This window comes from Prunus avium, chromosome 2 (assembly GCF_965620075.1).
Source record: "Prunus avium chromosome 2, drPruAviu1.hap1.1, whole genome shotgun sequence".
NCBI classification, from domain to species: Eukaryota; Viridiplantae; Streptophyta; class Magnoliopsida; order Rosales; family Rosaceae; genus Prunus; species Prunus avium.
In genome coordinates, this window is record NC_142285.1 from 11,036,415 (window position 1) to 11,052,166 (window position 15,752).

At 40.4% G+C, this 15,752-nt stretch overlaps 1 protein-coding gene across 3 annotated transcripts; it reads right to left on the reverse strand.

The window, feature by feature from the left end:
• Nucleotides 1–1,356: 1,356 nt before the first annotated feature.
• LOC110745556 (DEAD-box ATP-dependent RNA helicase 35-like) lies at nucleotides 1,357–3,198 on the reverse strand. Of its 3 annotated transcripts, none has more exons than XM_088249616.1 (2): nucleotides 3,056–3,198; nucleotides 1,357–2,986 (listed from the first exon to the last, which is right to left on the reverse strand). In XM_088249616.1, the coding sequence occupies exons 1-2, from the start codon at nucleotides 3,190–3,192 to the stop codon at nucleotides 1,357–1,359; spliced, it is 1,767 nt and encodes a 588-aa protein (XP_088105742.1). In that variant the 5' UTR covers nucleotides 3,193–3,198. The 3 variants fall into 3 exon arrangements, with proteins under 3 accessions (XP_088105742.1, XP_088105741.1, XP_088105740.1); XM_088249615.1 differs by having other exon boundaries at nucleotides 1,357–2,903; nucleotides 3,114–3,192; XM_088249614.1 differs by having other exon boundaries at nucleotides 1,357–2,996; nucleotides 3,045–3,192.
• Nucleotides 3,199–15,752: the final 12,554 nt, after the last annotated feature.

Consider the following 15,752-nt stretch of genomic DNA (forward strand, 5'->3'; position numbering starts at 1 on the left):
TGCTAAATTGGTAAATTGCCAAGTCTCCTAAAATTGTTTTATTTTGTTATACTTACAGGGTATCCTTATTTGCCCTTTAAAATAGGGAAAGGAGCTTTGGTTTCAGAGAGACTGCAAGCTTCTTATATAAAAAAAAGGCTTTTTATCACAAAACGTCCCTCACGTTTGCTAAACTATTAGATTGCATCCTTAAAGTTTTTTTGTATCACTCATGGTCCCTAACGTTAATATAGGTGCTCTTAAATAGTCCCTCCGTCAAAAAAACTGTTAAATTCAAGGATATAATTGTAAAATCAATTTAAAATTATAAAATATATATATAAATTTCTCTCTCCCCTCTTTCTTTTCTATTTCCTTTCCTTCTCTCTTCTCTCTCTTTCTTCCTCTCCCCAAGTTCAGTCTTCTCTCTCCTCTTTCTTTCATCAACTATCAAAGTTGAAAGTTGAAAAGACTCTCACATGCCTTTAAATATATATATATATATATATATATATATATATATATTGCTGTATTTATATAAGAGAGAGGAGGCATTTCATTCGAAACTCTGCATCCAATTATTAAAATAAAATATTCAAGAATCTCAAGAATCTCTCCCTCCCTACCAGAAGAAGAAGAAGAATTAATTAATTTCAGAGATAAGAATTTGTTCAAGAAGAATTAATGGTTGAATGCAGTGACCAGAACATTAAGAACCCAAAACCAGAAGAAGAAGAAGAAGAATACGCAGCGGTGGTTGGCAAACACTTGTCCATGCTCTGCCTTGACAACAACAGCAGCTTCAAATCTCCCAATTCCAGTCCCAAGCCCAGGAGAACATTGAAAAGGCGATCCCCGTCCCAATCCCCACCAATATCCCAACCCAACCCCAAGAAAGAGAAGCTTGATCTCCCTCCTAATCCTCTTCTTCGCCGCTGTAGTTCTGAACTCGGGGAGAGGAAGAAAGAAGAAAAGAGAGAGAGAGAAGGAAAGAAAATAAAAAAGAAAGAGGGGAGAGAGAAATTTATATATATATTTTTTATAATATTTTGAATTGATTTTACGATTATATCCTTGAATTTAATAGTTTTTTTGACTGAGGGACTATTTAAGAGCACCTATATTAACGTTAGGGACCATGAGTGATACAAAAAAACTTTAAGGATGAATCTAATAGTTTAGCAAACGTGAGGGACGTTTTGTGATAAAAAGCCTAAAAAAAATATACTTGGTCTCAATTAGTACATAACTTTCACTCTATACTTGAGTATTACAGGATGAACTATAAAAAAATTGGGTGTTAAAGTTAGAGTAGAAAGAAAAACTTTCGTCACCTTTTCAACTTATATATATATAGTTACATACATATCGAAAATATCATATTTCCCCTCTGTAACCACCAGATCCAAAATAATCCCTTCTAGAGCTGGAAATTGCCATTCTTTTCTGATGCTCCAGTTTGGGGCAGTCATGGATACGATGACCAAGCCCGCCACAATAAACGCAGCCCTTAACCCCGCTCGCATTTGTAATTGCATCCGCATTTAATTCCATTGGATCATTAAGCTGAGCCAACACGGGTGGAATCCTTTGTTTTGCCTCTTGCAAGAGGTGCTTCAAATCAAGAAGTGTCGTCTCACTTTGATTTTTGTTTATAAACGTTGTTGCTATTCCAGTCTTGCCACATCTTCCCGTTCGTCCAATCCTGTGGATATAGTCTTCAATCTGTGCTGGCATGTCATAATTGATGACATGTTGAATATCCGGAAAATCCAAACCCTTTGAGACAACACCAGTGGCAACCATGACATCTTTCTTCCCTTTCTTGAAGGAAGAAATGGCATCCTCTCTTTCTTTCTGATCCATCCCTGCATGAATGCCCACTGCATCAACTCCTTTTATCAGAAGATATATATGAATGTCATCCACATCAGCTTTGTTTTCACAGAATATTATAACAGGTGGTGCGGTCTTTTGTAAACATTCAAGAAGGTAAACAAACTTGGCCTCTTGCTTCACATACTCAACCTCCTGAATTACACCCAAATTTGCAGCTCCAGGTCTTCCCACGTTCACGGTGGTGGGTTTTACCAAAGCGTTTTTAGCAAAGTTGAGAACTTTTGTGGGCATGGTGGCTGAAAATAAGAGAGTTTGTCTTTGAGATTTAAAGTGGTCAAAAACGTGTCTTATGTCATCCTCAAAGCCCATATCTACCAATCTATCAGCCTCATCCAAAGTTAAATATGTGCAATTATTGAGATTCATTTTTTTCTTTGCAAGCATGTCTTTCAATCTCCCAGGAGTAGCAACAACTATATGAACACCTTCCTTGATAATGTCCAATTGCGAACGCATATCCACTCCACCGATACAGAGCAAAGGCCTTATCTTTGGATATCCAGCCTGTCTCATAGGAACCAGATACTCTTCCACCACTTCATAAATCTGCTTTGCGAGCTCCCTTGATGGGCAAATGATCAATCCAAAAGGCCCTTGACCAGGAACAATTGGCATCCTAATTTCCTCTTGCAATGCAACCATAATCAATGGCAGCACAAAAACCAATGTCTTTCCTGAGCCAGTAGACGCAACACCAATCATATCCCTCCTGGATAAAATGACCGGAAGACCTTGCACCTGAATGGGGGTCGGCTGGACAATACCCTTGGCCTTCAAAGTCTTCAAAATCGGTTCAGGAAATCTCATGTCCTTGAAATTCTTAATAGGTGGTGGAACGTCTTCACCACTAACTTGGATATGCCACTGCTTTCGAATCAAATCACATTGCTTCATTGGCATCCTTCTTATATGCAATGGGGGCTTCCAACCTGTTGGTATAGGGTCGGTATAAGTGATTCCCTTTGCCAATTCACCAACTGACATTAGTGTTTTGCGATCAGATAAGTTGTCAATAATCTCTTTCTCTTGTTGCACCATCTGCTGGATTGGAGTAATCTTGGGAGCCTCATGCTTCATCTCTAATGATTTAACAAGGAGACTAGGTCTGCTTGGTTTGTCTTCAGCAACAATATTTGATTTTGCCGACTGTGCTTTAACAAGGAGACTAGGGTTTGGCTGAGCAGCTAGCTTTAACTTGTCTGACTTCTCTTCAAGCGCGAAAGACTTTATCTTGCGTTGAAGAATCTTATGAGCTTCCATTGCTCGCCGCTTCGCCACTGGAACATACTCAACATAATCATCTTGTTTTTCCATGGTTCTTTTTATTTGTTTTGATACAACTTCCCTGAGGCACAATCTAAAACTAGGCCTTTATATAGGAATCAAATTATAATCCAATTCCTAATAGGAATTGGAAATTTTGATTATGATCCAAATCCTACTAGGAATTAAAAATTAATGTGCAGAAATTTAAGGATAAATCCTAATCAACTAGGGAAAATGAAACAAAATATTTCCTTTTGGCAAAAGAAATTAAATTAAATATAAATTCTAATTTATATAAATATCACCATATCCACGCCCCAGCAATCTCGCTTCATCAAAAAAGCGCCTCTATCTCCAATCCAATCCCCACATTACTCCCGTTGCATCCCCCAAATGAACGGCGCCGTTTCAGCTCTCAAGCCACGCACAAAAGGGCCTCAAACGGCAAGTCCCTTCACGTCGTTCCCACAAACCACAACTCGGAGGTCCTCCAAGTGCAGGACCTGATCATGTCGTCTTCTTCTTCTTCTTTTTCCTCCAAGAAGCGCCGTGTCTACGGCGGCAAGGCCTCCTTCATGACCTGGAGGATGCATGACGTCCTACACGTGGACAAGCACCATTGGATACCCTGCGTCTTCGCAATGGGCCTCCTCTTCTTCATGGGCGTCGAGTACACGCTGTGAAAGGTGCCCTCGTTGTCTCCGCCCTTCGATGTCGGCTTCGTCACCACGCGCTCCCTCCACCTCCTCTTGGCCTCCAAGCCCAAGCTTAACACCTTGCTCGCTGGTATTAACACGGTACTAATTTAATTCTAATTGCATTCTAATTATCTTTTAAAGAAAAAAATGATTATAATTTTTTAAATTAATTCCTTCAATTGACATTGTTTTTGTATTTTTTCCCCCCCTTTCTTGTTCTGGGTTTGTTTTGTCAGTTGTATGGAGAGGTTTTGTAGTGATTTGTGAATTTTACTATTTTGGCACTTTTGGGCAATTGGGTTTTTGTCATTTTAGAAAAAAAAACATCACATTTCTGACAGAGGCTGCATTTAATTTTCTTTGTACCAATTTTTTTCCATAACAGGTTGTTAAATCAACATAATGATCAAGATCCCACTTCCAAACCAATTAAATGCATTCTACAGGAGCGTGGCGCAAGAGGTCCGACCTAATCAAATGTGCATTGAAAAATATTTATCTGAAGGATTACAAAACAGTCTTAAAACTATGTACAATAATCAGAAGAGATATATAATACGAAGTGTATAACTCAGTAGATTTATTTCAAAACATGGGGAAGAATTCAGACACATATATAGAAATACGAGAATCAATACGTATGTCTAAACATAATGTGTAATGAAAAATTCAGACACGAAACTGGGTAAGGTGTAAGCTGGGGAATCTTGCAACTAGAGTTATATATGGCTTCACAAGTTATTATTAAGTTTTCAAATTAGAACATTCAATCCAAAATCAATCGGCAATAGGAGGCCCATATTTCACGGCTTCAGCTTGAAGCAAATCTTTGAACACAGTTGATTCGTTAAGGAATACACTTAAGAAAAAGGAAATCAAAACACTAGGGTAGGGGTGGGCATCTCAACTGAAAAATCCGTGTACCGACTGTACCGTACCGATGGTTTGTTTTGGTTTGGTTAAATTTTTATTTTTATTTTTTAATTCTTCCGTACCGATCCAATCCAAAAAATTTGGTTTAGTTAACGGTTATCTCATACCGTGGAAATCCATACCAAAACGAACAATAAAAATAAATTATTATTTAAATATAAATACATGTAACATGACACCATAAAACATCTACATATAATTATAAAGATGGAGTACTAATTAATGTGTCAGCTTATTCTTCCTTAGCCATCAAGAGGAAAACAAGATAATAAAGCTACTTTTTTTTATTAAAAAAATGTGGGGCTTGCTGTTTGTGTAGATACAAGACCGCCACATTGGTTTCTTAAGGGAGCCTTCACTTTAAATTTAAAAATGTTCAAAAGCTAGGACTCTTTTGAGAAAAATAGTTTTGAAGAAGCTGAAGCTGACACGCGCCTCACGCGCATGCTGAAAAGTTTTTTTTTCAGAAGTCCTCTTTTCGTGAACTCTCCTGGCTGAGAGCTGCCGCACTCGGTGGTTCCTCAGCCAAGCTGCACCCTTCTCTCTGATCCCATAAGGTATTTAGTGAATCGAACCATGGCTGAAGGTTCTCCTGGATTCCCGATGGAAAATTTTCGATTTACCAAGCGATCTCGCCCTTCTGAAGATCTGAACGTAGAGAATGCTGTTGAACCAAACCCGTTGTCGGCACCGGTGCCTGGGGTTGAGGCGGGTTTGAATACATCGCCGAATCTGAAATCTGGAAGCTTTCGTGATAAGCTTATGAATAAAGTGAAGATGGTTAAAAACGCAGGTATTGCTGTGGAGTCCCTAATATTGGATTATGAAGATCTCAATGATGTTGAGGATGTGGTGATCTCACGGGGTGATAGAGGACCAAGCATTCAATTCTCAGATCGAGCGATGAACAGGCTTTGTCAACCGTGGAAGAATTCGTTAATCATCAAATTATTAGGCCGCTCGCACACCTACAATTATATCCACGACCGTTTGCAACAGAAATGGAGTCTCAAGGGTAACTGGAAATTGGTCGACCTTGTGAACGACTTTTATGTTGTCAGATTTGATCTAGAAGAGGACCTGAACTACGTACTTACTGAGGGGCCTTGGATTATCGCTGGGCAATATTTAACGCTTCAAAAATGGAAACAAGGTTTCTGTCCTACAACAGCCCATATAACCCGAATGGCGGCATGGATTAGAGTCTCTGCTATCCAACTGGAATGTTTTGATGTCTGGGCACTAAAGAGAATTGGCTCCACCCTGGGTAAGCTTCTAAAGATTGATGCTCTCACTACTAGCCAGAACAGAGGTAAATTTGCTCGCCTCTGTGTTGAACTTGATTTATCCAAACCTTTGGATGCTTTTATCCAGATAAACCAAACTTGGTATAATATTGAATATGAAGGCCTACCAGATATTTGCTATCTATGCGGGCACTATGGGCACAAGCGTGAAAATTGTAGGCTTAAGGAGAAGCCAACTGCAGATGTGACTGGAGAACATGGCTCTGGACAAGGGAAAGTAAATTCAGATACTGCTATGGGGGCGGAACATTCTGAGAAAGATGTGGAGAATTTGAGAGGCCCGTGGATGAACGTTCCACCTCGAAGGAAACCTAAGAATGGCCTAAAGAACTCGGATGGACAAACTTTCGCCCCTAAGAATCAAGGATCCCGTTTTGATGTGCTAGGAAATATGGGCGAAAACTCTGGGACTGATACTGCAAAGGATGATGGTCCTATTACAAGAACGCAGGGTGCTGCACGGTCTGTTTTTGAATACAATGAAAAGGTATGGACTAAATCTAAGACTCCTAAAGCTGGTGCAAGAACGGCCTTGAAAGAAATCTCAAATAATCACATGGCTTCTAGCTCCAAAGGGGCACACTTCAATCAACAAAATGTAAGTGTTATGGATGTTACACAGGCTGGAGTTTTGAATAAAGGGAAGATTGTGTCAAGTGGTAAAAGTTTGTCCAAACTGAGACCAGCTAGTGATCCGGTGACCATAGGTGGGAGTGACCAGAATGTCCCACAGGAAAATGATGGATTCATTTTTGGACACCAACCGCCAAATATTGACCTTGAGGATGATGCGCTGGCAGGGGCAATCAAGCCTAATATTAACAATGAAGTTTCCTTGACATCCTCTGATCCTAATGATTTCTATCAAGTGGAAGGTATGGACCTTTCTGAAGGCCAAGATCACTTTTTTGATGCGGCTGGGACAGTTATTACCTCCATTTTGGCTGGAGGTAAGACGTCAGACCTCTAATTCTGGGTTAACACCTTAGGTGACTTTGCTTGTCTCCTCTCGTTTTTAATGAATATTTTATGCTGGAATGTCAGAGGTGCAGCATGCACCAAATTTAGAATTACTATGCTGGAGCTAATTAAGTTGCACCATATAGATATTCTTTTTGTCTGTGAGCCAAGGATTGGTGGAAACAAGGCTCTCAAAGTGATTCACTCCTTGGGTTTTACTGATTATGAGGTGGTAGACCCCGTGGGTTTCTCTGGTGGTCTTTGGCTTTTGTGGAACAAAAACAACGTGAAAGTTGAGATTCTTGGCACGTCCAACCAGTCTATTTCTGCTGCTGTGTCTTGGCCGGGCCAACATACCTGGCTCTTCACTGCTATTTATGCTAGTCCTTGCATTACCAAAAGGGATAAGTTGTGGGATTATCTCAATTTTATTGCCAGCTGCCACCAAATGCCTTGGCTTGTTGCTGGTGATTTTAATGATATGCTTCACCTAGATGATAAAGCAGGGGGATCTCCTTTATGCAGACTCAAGGGTTTTAGAAAGTGGTTTGATGAAAATGATATGATCGACTTAGGTTTTTCTGGACCCAAATTTACTTGGAGCAACAAAAGGGTCTTTGAAAGAATTGATAGAGGTATTTGCAACATTCAATGGAGGCGGTATTTTGCTGAAGCTTTTGTGCACCACCTCCCGAAGACCAAGTCTGACCACTGTCCTATTAAAATCTGCCTCAAATCGCGAATTGCGTCCTGCCCCAGCTCTAGGCCTTTCAGATTTGAAGCTATGTGGCTAAAGCATGATCATTTTCGTGATTTTATTTCTCAACTGTGGAAAGAATATGCTGGGTCTGCTTTGGAGAAATCTTGTAGTCTGGTGGAGCCCCTCAAACTTTGGAACCATACTGTGTTTGGCCATTTGAAGCAAAGGAAAGCCGAGCTCCTTGCTAGACTCAATGGTATCCAAAAAGCTTTGTGTCACATGCCTAATCCTTACCTCAGCCTTTTGGAAAATTCTCTAATTGGGGACTATAATGCAGTCTTGGAACAAGAGGCTTTATTCTGGCAGCAGAAATCAAGAGTGAAATGGCTGCAAGAAGGGGACCGAAACACCAAGTTTTTCCACTTAACTACCATCATCAGAAGAAGAAAAAACAGAATTGAAAAATTAAAGATGGATAATGGTATTTGGGTGGAGGATGCTAATGGTATAAAAGACCTTGCTGTGAATTATTTCCTTGACCTTTTCTCTGAGAACCACCGGGATTACAACTTACCCACTATGCCTAATTTATTTCCCAGCATTATGGAGAATGATCTAGCTTCTTTGGGGGCTAATATTGATATCAGCGACGTCAAGGATAGCCTTTTCAACATTGGTGGCCTGAAAACCCCGGGTGTAGATGGGTTCCCTGCTTGCTTCTATCAAAATCAGTGGAAGTTGTGTGGTGAGGATATCTATAAGATGGTCGCCCAAGCCTTCAGTGACTGCAGAATTCCCACAGGTTTGAATGCTACCTTGATAACCCTTATTCCTAAACTAGAAAATCCTGTGCTTATGATGCATTTTAGACCCATTAGCCTTTGCTGCACTCTCTATAAGGTTATTTCTAAAGTGATTGTTGCTAGATTGAGGCCTATTCTGCCAAAGCTCATAAGCCCTCATCAAGTTAGCTTTGTTCCTGGAAGACATATTACTGACAACATTCTGATTGCTCAAGAACTCATGCATAAATTCAGGCATACTAAGGGCAAAAAAGGCTTAATAGCATGGAAGATCGACCTGTCTAAAGCCTATGACAGACTTAGTTGGAGTTTCATCGAAATGGTTCTTAATGAAATTGGGCTTCCACCTAATCTGATTCTTTTGATCCTTCAGTGTGTCTCTTCTGTCACTTATCAAGTGTGTGTAAATGGGGAACTCACTGAGACCTTCACTCCTAAAAATGGTATTCGACAAGGTGACCCCCTCTCACCTTATCTCTTTGTCCTTTGTATTGAAAAACTATCACATCTCATTGTAGATGCTGTAGAGAAGCGTACTTGGAAACCAGTAAATTCTGCTCGAACTGGGCCTGCTGTATCCCATTTGTTCTTCGCCGACGACTTGATTCTTTTTGCTGAAGCGAGCACGCAGCAGGCTAGAGTCATGAAACAATGCCTTGAGATTTTCTGCAAAGCCTCGGGCCAAATTGTCAATTTTGAGAATTCAGCTATCTACTGTTCCCCGAATACTAATAAGGAGTTAGCGGCTGAAATCAGTTTTATTTCTGGCTCACCTCTCACAAATAATTTAGGCAAGTACTTGGGGATGCCTCTGTTGCACACTAGGGTGAATAAGGCCACCTACTGCAAGCTTGTGGAGAAAATGCACGCTAAACTTGCATCCTGGAAAAGTAAAGTACTTTCTATTGCAGGTAGAGCAACTCTAATCCAAGCTGTCACCTCTGCTATTCCTATTTATGCTATGCAAACTGTCAAACTGCCTATGAGTATTTGTGGGGATCTTGATAGATTAAATCGGAATTTTTTTTGGGGAGGCAGTGACAAGAAACAGAAAATTCATCTATGTCAGTGGGACATTGCAAGTAGACCTAAGAGCCATGGTGGTCTTGGCTTCAAGAAAACTCATCATATGAACCAAGCCCTTCTAGCTAAAAGTGCCTGGAGATTATTGAAGAAGGAGGAGGGCTTGTGGTCTCAGATTTTTGAGAAAAAATACTTAAAGGGTCATCCCTTTTGTGAACCTCCTTTGACTCCTACGAATAACTGCTCTCCCACGTGGAAGGGGATTTTATTTGGTGCTCAAATTATTGATAAAGGATTGACCTGGAGGCTTGGAAAAGGAGATCGTGTCAACTTTTGGAAAGACAAATGGTTATGCGATGAAGCTCTTATCTACCATGTGGATGCTACTCCTGATAGAGATTTGAATGTTGCTGTCTCAGATTTCTTTACTAATGGCTGGTGGGATGTAGAAAAGCTACAAAGTGTGCTTCCTGAGGATTGGGTCCAGAAAATTATAAATTGTCCTGCTGACTTTGGGGGGCGGTTAAAGGACTGCCAAATCTGGAAACCTACTCCTAATGGGTTGTTCTCTGTCAAGTCGGCGTACAACTTACTTTTCAAAGGGACAGCGTGGTTACATCCTTGGTGGAAAGTGCTATGGAAACTCAGAATCCCTCCCAAGATTCAAATTTTCTTCTGGTTGGTTTTCCAGGAAAAAATTTTGTCGAATGAACAGCGTACTCACAGGCATTTAACTGCAAATCCGGATTGTAACATCTGTGAGTGGCCTATTGAATCAACCATGCATATCCTGCGGGACTGCCCTAGAGCAAGAAGAGTGTGGAATTTATTTATTGTTAATATTCTTGACTCCTCCTTCTACCAAGCTGAGATACACCCTTGGCTTTTAAACAACCTGTGCTCTAAGGTACAATCCTCTCAGATCCCTTGGAAAATTTTATTTGTGTTCATCTGCTGGCACATATGGAAATGGAGGAATGAGTTTATCTTTAAAAATGAAGCATCGCTACCTTATAATATGCGAGAAATAATTTTGTCTGATGCTAAGGAATGGATTAAAGCTACTGCTGCCATCCAGAATAATATTGATAGGGTGCATGTCATGCTGGCTTGGATTCCCCCTGTTTTGGGGGTGGTTAAACTAAATGTGGACGGATCCCGCAAAGAAAGTACTGGAGCTATTGGTGCTGGAGGAGTTCTCAGAGACCACCTAGGACAATGGCTTGGTGGGTTTGCTGTCAATTTGGGGAAAGGAAAAATTCTTGAAGCTGAGTTATGGGGCTTGTTTTTTGGCCTAAAGCTTGCTATGGAAAAACATGTTGATGATGTTGTTATTGAAATGGACTCAGCTATTGCTGTGAAACTCATACAGAATGCTAAGGTGGATAATTTTCATCCTACTGCTGGCCTGGTTAGTAATTGCAAGAGGATCATGAACCAGTTTAGAAGGGTTGACATTCAACATATTTATAGAGAGAGGAATTCTGTTGCAGATGGTTTAGCTACTTGGAGTCACAACCTTGACATGGGGTATTGGTACCTTGATGATAGCCCTGTTTGGATTGGCAACCTGTTGATTGATGATTCGCTGGGGGTTGCTAAGACCCGTTTGATAAATGTTGTGTAATCTGTGTGTTTTTTCCTTTGGGGTTCTTTAACCCCCTTTTCTCATCAAAAAAAAAAGGGAGCCTTCACTTTTTCATCCTCTATAAAAGCTTTATCTTACCATATTGTTCTACAAGCTTGAATGAGTATTTTTTTCTAGGGCTTGAGTTTGAGTTTTTCAACTTGGTATTAGTAATAAATATTTTTATTCTCAAGAGGTTTTTGTTAAATGGTACTACCGGCCTACCGAACCAACCCAATCCGAACTTACAGTTAACTAACCGAACGGTTGAAGGATTTAATGGTTGGTTAACGGAAGATAAATTGGTCTACTGAAAAGTTTGGTACGGTTAACGGAAGAGCTCTCTACCGTTCCATACTTACCCGCGCCCACCCGTACACCAAGGTATGGACAGAATACAAATAAAAAAGTCTGCATCCCATAGCTGATTTCAAAGAAAACCAAACCCTAGACATCAAGGAAATTTGAATAACAAAATTGGAAAACATGATTACATTCTGTTACTGAACTGGAACTCTTGTGGGGGTCTTTTTGTTACAACAGCTCTAGATGGATTTGGGCCGCTGTAAAGAAAGAGTGACATTGCCCCTTTGCCTGGGTTCGAGGACTAGGCCCTAAAATATCCCGAAAGAATGCTGATTCTTAGGGAATATTCTGGTCATCTTTAGTGGCTCCTTGCAGGTTTTGATGTATAACAAGTTCTGGAATGATTTTGCTTGATTTTGTTGTATTGGAAGTGCTTTTCTTGAAGTGGAGTATGTGTTGCAGGTAGTGGAGTAGTGCTGGAGGAGATGTTCGAAGAAGACGGAGTTCATGGCAGCTGGGATGGCATACAGCAGCTGGTGGAAAACATACGGCAGCTTATGGAACGGTGTGAGATGGCTCCGGAAAGAGTTCATGTTGTACAGAGAATATACAAGCTTGGCATGAGAGCACGTTTCGATGAATTAAAATGGAAGAGCTTGGCATGAGAGGCTTGCGGTGTGGGAGCTAAGTCTCCATGAGTTTAGCAAGAGAGAGCGTTTGCTTGAGTTGAAATGGGATGTGTTAAGCTCATAATTTCATACATATACATGCCCAATTTACTTACTTCTTTTGCTTAGTTCCTATAATTCTAATTTATTTCCCTCCCTTTGTGTGTTTTGTAGGCCAATAGAGCAAGAGAGCATAATTCATGCAATTCAAGCATGTTAAGGCCTAATTTGGATGAATGGAAGAAGAGCTTAAAGACAAACTCATTTTTCCTACAGTCCAGTTTCGTGGGTCACATTGCAAGATCTGTTTCAGCAACCTACACAGCTCGGATGAGGCCGCATTCTTCATGAAAGTTGTTCCAATGGATGTGTACTATAACATATCCAAAATTCAGCCCCATTGGATAACTCTGGAGTCCGTAACCTAGCAAACACCGAACCATGCTCAGGATGGATTTTTGTCAGCGAGCAAAACGAGTTAGCAATTTGTTTCGGCCTTAACTTCCTCCTCCGAGCTTGGATTGGGCCAATACTTGTGTGGTTGGATCATACACATTCTGAACTTCACAATGGACATCTTAAAGTCGTCATTTGCTTAAGAGAAGCCCAAGTTGTAAGCCCTTGAAGTTGCTAGTCATGCTGACATGAGGATGAGCTGGTTGGAAGCTTGGTCATGGTGAGCTAGGCATGAGCTATTGTAGCTGGTTGGAAGCTTGGTCATGGTGACATGAAGATGAGCTAGGGCTACTGGTGGGATTTATTGGTGAAGTGCATCAACCAATTCAGATTTTATAATGCAAGTGTTGTATGCATTAGTGAAGTGCATCAACCAATTCATCTTTTATAATGCAAGTGTTGTATGCATTAGCCATATTGAATTCAGATTTATCACTCCCCTCTCCCTATAAATACCACATCCATTCCACATTCAAGACACAACAAATCTTGGGATTCACAACCCCACAATTCACTCTAGCCATCCTCAAACACTCTCAAAATCCCAAACACTCCAACAATCACCAAAACAACTCCAGCAAACCTCTCTTCCATTTCCCTACGAATTTCATCTTCCTTAGCCATCACCACTCACTCAAACTCATCCCAAATCACCTCCATATCTTTCATACATCTTTCTAGAAGTGGGGAAGCTCTTGGAGAAGCATTAGAAGTGGAGAAGCACTTGGAGAAGCCTTGGACACCACAAGAACTTCAGAAAAAGGGTTTTTCTACTCTTATTGCATTCATTATGTTTTCTCATTTCTGTTCAAGTCTCTTTTCCATTATGAGTACCTAAATCCATAACTAGGGCTTCGATGTAACCTAACATGAATATTCTGGGTTTATAAGTTTGGAGTTTCAAGTTTGATTCATGATTCATGTTCTTATTCATTATGCTTATAAGTTAACATGCTTGTTTGAATGATTAATCACCATTAGAACTTGTTTGTTAACTATCTTGGTTTGAATTAAGAGTATACACCATGCTTTAATTCGAATTGAACTATGAATAGGAAGAGTATGTATGGACATTCGACAACAGGGATTAGATACATACTTGGTTGTTTAAAATGTTCTTCTATGCTTAATGGGTTCCTAATGCTTAATTTTAGGTTAGACAACAAATGATCAAATTAGGGAATTAGGAACACAAGGTTAGGACCAAACACCATGGCCTAATCATACTTTAGCTAGAATCAATCTTTGAATCTAAATTAGACTTGTTACTTGAATCTTTATAACCCAGAATTGAATTGTTATGGTGATTCGAATGCCCTAGTCTCAAAATCTGTTTTCCAATTCTTAAAACCACTCTTTGTTACATTTGTTTACTTGTTTTTGTTTGAAATTTCATTTTGCTTCTTTTGTTCAACAATCACAACCACTCTTGTTTTAAATTCTGTTTTAGACATAACCTCCTACTTTCTTGAATTTGGGAATCTAAGTACATAACTAGTTTTAACTTCTCAGTCTTCGTGGGTACGACCTCGTACTTGTCTTGCTATACTACTAATTGCCCCGTACAATTGCGAGTTAACATAATATTAACAACAGGATGCTGGGTAAAAGACATTTTAGGGCTTGAAATGGTTTCTGGTTGCCGGCAGAAGAAGATGATAGTTTCTGGGTTAAGCTTGAGTGTTTTCCAGCGGTGAGACTATGGCTTGTTCTATGTTGGTTGGTTTTGGGATGGCTTGAGATAGTTTTTTGGAGGATGTTTATAGCTTGGAGTGGTTTATAAAAGAAGACAAGTATGATGGAGGAAGGCTTGGGCTTTGTGTGTTTACAGCAATGAGTTTTCTGGAAAGTGGAGGATAAGCTTGCCTCTGCTTGGTTTGGTATGTCTAAGCTTGGGATAGCTAGGGCTTGTTTCTGGGTTTGGAATGGCTGAAGCTTGGGGTGTTTTGGGGTGAGCACGCAGCAAGGGTATGACAGCAAGAACGGTTGTTGTTTCTGGGTTTGGAATGGCTAAAGCTAGGTGCTTTCCGGCAGCAATGAGAATATGCTTGCTCATGCCGGCCCCCCTGGTTTCTTGGTTAAGGCCTCCTTTTATAGGCGTTGGAGGAGCAGCCGTTGGTCTAAGGCTTTTAATAGGGATTGTTGAGACGGTGAGAGATGGGCTTTAATGCTGGTAGGTTAAGTGCTCGAGGAAAACGCGTGATAGCTTTGGCTTTAATGCTGGAAGGTTGGCTGTGTTCTCTGCTTACCCATTCAACGGGCTCAAGAAAATGGGCTTGGATTTTGGGGCTCCCAAGCAGCCCAAAATCTCCATTCTTTTGAACCTTTAATGGGCCTCATGGATCCTTGTAACCATCCACACCACAACCCGCTCAGCAAGCCCCAGACATATATGTGGCTTGGGCCCACTTAAGCTTGTCGGGTGGTTTAGCATAAGAAAATGTATTATTTGCTTGGCATGGCATGTACATTATTTGTATATTTAATTAATGAATTAATTCCCAAAATACAATTTGGGTTAGCATGAAGCAATTATTGTATGTTATATTGGGCTTAAGACACCTTTGGGCTTCTCGTAACATTTTGGGCCTCAACATTAGCCCCCTTGATTATTGGGGCCATGAAAGAGCTTTGAAATGGTCCGAATAATCAATTTCTAGCCCAAAATGAATGGCAGTGGCTTGGCGTGGTTGGTTCTTTCCAGTTAATAGTTTCTGAAATCACAGCCAGGTCTTTTCCGGGAAGGTTGGAAGGGTCACAATGGTCCCGCTTAAAACCCAATCTTCTTAGACACTGAAAGTGTCGCCTTGAAGAACTTTCCTAGGCACTGTAATTTTGGAGATCACTGACTGGAGTTACCAAGAGTTGGCCTGACATAGAGGATAATGCTTGGTTGAATTTTCTCTGATGAGCTTAGCTTGCATGATTCATTTGCTTGAGGGACTAGAGATGCTTGATTTAGCATGGTTATGGCTTTTGTATTGCCTTGCATTCTTGACAATGACTCGTATGCTTGATATTGGCTTGCATGCTTAGAATTGAAATGTATGCTTGGCATTGGTGTGTACGCTTGGCTTTTGCTTGTATGCCTGGTATGTTGTGCTTGTGATATTTGTGAAAATGATAT